This window comes from Pterocles gutturalis, unplaced genomic scaffold (genome assembly GCF_000699245.1).
Source record: "Pterocles gutturalis isolate BGI_N339 unplaced genomic scaffold, ASM69924v1 scaffold44825, whole genome shotgun sequence".
NCBI classification, from domain to species: Eukaryota; Metazoa; Chordata; class Aves; order Pterocliformes; family Pteroclidae; genus Pterocles; species Pterocles gutturalis.
In genome coordinates this window covers 46,544-52,543 of record NW_010144954.1, presented here as the reverse complement: position 1 = coordinate 52,543, position 6,000 = coordinate 46,544, and the positions used below count along the sequence as shown (strand labels likewise).

The 6,000-nt window shown below is 37.7% G+C and overlaps 1 protein-coding gene across 1 annotated transcript in view; it reads right to left on the bottom strand.

Moving 5' to 3' along the window:
* Positions 1–357: 357 nt before the first annotated feature.
* Positions 358–6,000, bottom strand: part of LOC104470357 (otogelin-like) — a gene marked incomplete at its 3' end in the record, with an annotated part of 51,793 nt that continues 46,150 nt past the window's right edge. The window contains exons 28-31 of the mRNA XM_010085239.1: positions 5,792–5,948; positions 4,765–4,791; positions 1,821–1,988; positions 358–636 (exon numbers count right to left, since the gene is read on the bottom strand). Coding sequence (XP_010083541.1) covers positions 358–636; positions 1,821–1,988; positions 4,765–4,791; positions 5,792–5,948 — 631 coding nt within the window. The remainder of the gene's footprint in view (positions 637–1,820; positions 1,989–4,764; positions 4,792–5,791; positions 5,949–6,000) is intronic.

The following is a 6,000-nucleotide window of genomic DNA, read 5'->3' as shown; positions in this document are numbered from 1 at the left end:
TTCCCTTTGTGAATCCATTATTCATCAGCATGTATTTTCTACTCCTTAAGAATTTCCTCACCACCTACAAAGCGAGTATTACCCAGAAACTACACGCTAGGCTATGTATTTCCACAACTACTTGGCAAAGTTGTATGCTAGGCTAATTAATGGCTTTTGACAAGAAAATAGAATCTTATCCTCACTAAAAAGTTCAGGGAAGAAGATTTTGAGCCTGCGTGTCACATTACTCACAGCTCCCAGTGATGTAAGGGAGAAGTAAGCAATCTCATCACCTCTGATAATATCAATACCATTTAGCCTGTATTGTCACAGGGAGCAAACTGCTCTTCATAAAATACAACTTAAATTACCTACCTACAAGTTTAAAAAGAGTTGACAGTCTGAACTCCTCTGAGTGATGGTACCTCAAAAGCTCAACTGAAGAGGCTGAAACGTGGATGAAGTATCCTGGTTTTGCAAATGACTCAAAGGAACTGTATCCTGAAAGCCATGTATTCTTGTGAATAACAAACGTAGATCTGTTGTGAAATGCTTCTCTTTTTTCCCATTTAGAAAGAACAAGAGTATTATTGGAGGCCAACTGAAGAAAATAGTTTGGTCTCTCAGCTGTTTCAAATGAAATCAAATTGGAATCTGAAAAAAATACAGAGAAATCATTTACTTGCCGATATATGCATAACAAACTAAAATCATTCTGATGTGCCACTACTGATATTAGCAGAATGGGCAATGGAAACTGACTTTGGCCTTATCAGTGAAGATAGGCTGAATCTGGTAAGAAAATATACTATACATGAATTTCAGAGTGCTAGATTCTGACAGATATTTAGTTTTCTAAATACCCTACAGATTTCAACAGGAATACAAGCAGATTAAGATATCTGCCTGCACCAGGATAAAGGAATATAGTCCCACAGTCAAGCAGAATTTCAGTTTACAGCCTTCACTAAGCAATTTATTTAATAAAAATTTAAACGTCCTCTAACTAGCTTGACAAGTAAGGTTTGCCATCAGGAATTTATAGCTTAAGAGCTCAGCCCTCATTAAAAATAAATTACAAAAATATATTTTGCATTCAGCTTACAGCGAAGTCTGTTTTCTGGCAAATGTACCTACATGATACCTTAACTCTGAAAACAGTACTGCTGATTTGAAGCAAGCCTCTGTACAATCAACTGTAGAGTGGCAGATCTTGAGCCTGTTACCGGCATCTGTTGCTCACAGAATTACTTAATCTCTTTTGCTGTAAACTCTGCTATTCTCTTGAAAACAGCCATTAAACTACTATAAAGTCAACTAACACTTCAGGCCTGGGTAGCATTTCTTCAAAAAAAAGAATTCACTGAAAACAAATGACCTTTATTAAACAGATATGCTATCACATTCTGGTATAACACTTCTGGAAGATCAGCTTGTTGTACAAGCAGACAGACAATAAGCGATGGTGGATCATGGAGTACTTTTCTTGCATCATTACTCTCCCACTATTTCCCATGTCCCAGTTCTGCTAGAGGAAAGGTAGCGGGAGCAACAGGTGTCTGGAGCACTGGGCTACAACACCGGTCTGGTGCTTCTGAAGGTAGGGGCGGTGAGGGAGGGCTGTTGGTTTTCAGCTAAAAAAAGTTACCTATTCATAAAACTACAATCTAATTAAAACCAACCAAATTAAAATTTTGGCAGATAACATTAAGGTACACAATCAGCTGACAGATAAAGAGAAGATTTTTTTGACCCAGATCTATTCTTAAATGCAGGCTTGTATTCAAGGGTAGAATTTGCTATGCCGTATTTAAGCCTCTAGGTTAGTGTGACTTTACCATGTGCTTTGGGTTTATACAGTCCTGAAGTCAGCATAAAGCTCACTGCGTATCCAGGAACAATATCTTCTTCTCTCTCTGTGAAAACAACACCATCCACCAGTTTCACTGCCATCACAAATTCTCCATCCAAATAGCTGACCAGTTTGTACGGGCCCTTTCCCAGAGCTGTTGGAGATAAAAAAAAAAAAAATTGGAATTACCTTTCATGTCAACTGCCACAAATGTTTGAGTTCTAAATATTATGATACAGCACATGAAGAAAAAACACACCTCTCCACTTTGAAAATAGCTCTAGGTGTCATGCACTAACCAATAATGACAACCAAAACAAAGCCAAACTCTTTTAGAAAATACCTGTTCTGAAAACGATCCAAAATACATAGCTTCAATTTTCAAGATTAGCTTCTCCCTTTCCTCCCTCTCATTTACTTTGGTTTCATAGTCACTTTACCAAAGGTAGCTGACTTATTATTTGATTTAGAAGTAAACAGTGTTCTATGGACCACCCCAGGATCCCTCCAAATTGTTTATTTGTATGGTTGAACTGAATTATACACTTTCTACTATTCTTTAAAACCAATTTTGTTAGTGTCCAAAATGTGAGGCATTTTGCAGGGAACAGAAGTTTGTTGTCATCAAGTATGGAAGAACTCATTGAACAGTGTAGATACAGACATAACCACTGGGAAGTGAGAGAGGAAGAAATCAGCATCATAAGCAAAGGAATTATCATATTTTACCCATAAGTAAAAAAAGCCAAAAGCAAGAGAATCTATAGTTTCCCAAATCTTACAATGTCACATCTCCCCACTTAGTCAAAATTTCACTGCAGAAAAGTATTGGAAATTATTTTTTTAAAACTTTTCTGTTAAAATCAAGCATTTTAGAGCACACATGAGCAATTCACCACACTACCATCTTACAAGCCAGGACACGGCAAGCATGTATCTAAGGTAGAAGTGCCCCACAACTTCTCAGCTGATAGTTGCAGCGAATACCATTGACACTTAAAAATCTGTTCCAACAGGTTAAAAGTTTAGACTGTAATTTGCAGCCTGCCCTTCTATTCTGATTCTCCCAAATCTTAAAATCCATTAAGAGTTTTGAAATTTTAAGGAGGCTGCACTGCAACCAGAGTTTTAGATTCTAATAGCATAAATAGGTGGTCAGTTAGGACCAGCCCATGCCTAGCTAAACATGCACAGTGATAACCTGGTTACCTTCAGTTCAGGGAGCTGAAAAACATTTTAAAAATTACTTAAAACATCTAGTGTTCTGGAAAGGTTATTTGATGTTTAAGTCTCGTATCTCAGGCCCATCCAAAACTTGATAAACCACAGCTACCAGCTGAGAATTTCTCCTTACCAAAGACAAAAGGCTTCTGCTCTTGCTTCCAGTAGGACTGGAACCATTTCACTCTGGATTCATGACAAAGTTGCATAGAGAAAAACTCTCTGGTCTAAGACAGTTTCTTAACCTTCCTGTCTCCAAAACTAAGTAATTGTGGGGAATGCTACTATTTTGAGGTAGAGAAGAAAGTCCTCAGCTTAAAGATTATTTTTTTCCCCATGAGCAGCTCTGAAACATCTTATGTTGAATACCGATGAGCTGGATTAGCAAACAGCAGCAAAATACCAAGTGAGAAGTATACAATAACCATGTTTATTACAAGCTGGTCACATGCACATCTCTCTACTATTTCAACTAATTTCTGTCAATGAGAACTCAGTAATGAGTAAAACTAATAACACACTCTAAAAGTACATGTTATATCTAACTTCACTGCTACCACAGACATTAGAGGCACTGCATTTTCAATCTGTTACAACTGCAGTAAGATTATCTAGTATCAGACTGTATTTCGTTTATAAAACAAAACAAATCAGAAAGGAAATGTAAAACTGCAATCACCTCTTATATTCAGATAGCATTTATTTTAATTAATTTAAGGGCTTAAATAGTGATTTAGATAAAATCCATTACATTAGCAATTTGACCCCACTCAATCTTTTCAGCAGACAGTATATCAGAAAACATGCATTTCTTGGCTGTATCATTTGGGCCTGGCATGTTGCAGAATTCTCTTCTAATTTAAACTCAGTCCCTCTCCAAGATCTGAAAGGGGGTGAGTTGGTGCAACACGGAGTCTAATCAAAGACCAAAATATCATCAACAATCTTGATAGGCAGGCTTCTCTACATGAGCTTAATAAAAAGCTACAGAATAAACAGCAGGAGTCCTGACCACTCCTCACATCAGGCTGGCTTGCTGTGCTTGTGTGTATGCCATTGTCTAACTATGCAGACACTCGCAATATAACTTTAAAATAGTCTGAATATGGATTCTAGTGTTAACTCAGATGTACAGCACCCAGTGCAGATCCAAGGTTTGCTCTAGCACCTTGTACAAGTTTTGCACCTCTCTCTGAGAGCCACTCTAAGGCACCAGCAATGCTTGTCCTTCAGGCACTTAAAGCTAGCTCAGACCTACTTGAACAGCGAGTTACTCCCCATTTGGGCACAAAAAGTTGCAATATCTTAATAGCTAGCTCCCTCTGGAGGCTGCACAGCAGATCATGATTGGTTTAACAGACCCACTGGGTATCAGCTTTGAACTGCAGTATGCCTGAAGCAAGTAGTGCCACTAGTATTACTGTGTTGAATAGTCTTAATTATTTAACGATTTAATTGTTTAATCATAATCCACAAATGCAAAGAAAATGAGTTAAACACGTATTCTTGGGAAAGGCCCAGGAATAAAAAAAGATTATGAAATTAAAAGCCTTTGAAAAAGCAAAATAAACCAGTAGAACAGAACCTTGGCTATTTAAATAACGTATCATTCACAACTGTTTTCATTAACACAAATATTTTTATACAAAGTACTAAGACTTATATAAAGAAACCAAAGCTTCTATTTTATCAGCTCCTTTAGGACTTACCTTTGTTGAAATATTCACAATCATAAGCTAAAAAAATAAAAAGAAAAGAAATGGAGTTGTAAGCATTCTGCAGATAAACAAGTTTTCTATTACCCTTTACAATTACAGGATAAGCCAAACAGTTGGATAAGTCAGATCATATACAAACACTCATTAAAAAATTACTCCCAAGTATTTACTTTATTGCTTTAAATAAAATATTGTTTTCTAAAAGGAAATACTAAGCTTACATACCTACAGCTATCCTTTTGTGACCTCTAGTGGTTAAGACTAAGCTTTGCTGTCTTTCCACGTTCACATTAAAGCACATTCACCATTTCTATCAAAGACTAGGAGTAACCCTCCCACTTAGGGCAAATTTCCTATGTGACTTCAAGCAAGCTGCATACTCTCTCTCTGTAACTGCAAAGTTATAAAAATGCTTGTCTCCTTCCATTCTTTCTCTCTGGCACCTTTTTATCACATATTTGGGGAAATTAGTCTCCTGTTATGCATTTGCACTAGGTGCCATTGAAAAGGCCTCAGATTTTTTACAACTTCTAAGCACTGTTGAAGAGGGATACTAAGGTAATGACAGTCCTGCTTAAAATCTACTTGTTTCCCTTCAGAAGACCTTTACATTTCACACTTGCTCTGGCGGCAGCAGTAAGGCAGCTATGTTTCCTAGACCCTGCTAAGAACTGAAGTCCCCCTGAAGATGGAAGTTACTTGAGCTGTTAACTTTGTAATTTTGGTTTGAGGGATGCATGCCATATCCTAATATAGATTTCCTGTCATTTTTCCTTTCACATCATAGGACAAGGAATGAAAAACAGAAGAGGACCACAAATAAGGAAAAAAGCACACAGTCCAGTTAGACCAAAATCAACATGGAGGGCAGTGAGAAGCACCCACTCATCTTCCTACCAGTGTGGCTTAGTGATTTAATTCATGGCCCCAGGAAACTTAATGTGATTGATTTTTCAGGTGTGGGTCTCATGAACGCAGACAGCAGCAGCCACTGGCCAGGCTAGTTAAGTAAACTTACGACACACTCTAGGGGACCTCCAGTCTACAGCAACTCCATGCTGGCAGCACTGATGGGCATATGCTGATATACTTGTACAGAAACACTCACAGTCACCTCCTTGGCTACAACCACATGTATCTGTCAAGCAGTTTGAGTAAAACCAGGTGACGTCAATCTGGAAGTACAAATATCACTTATCAAAAATGTTGCCAGTGTCTCTATGAATA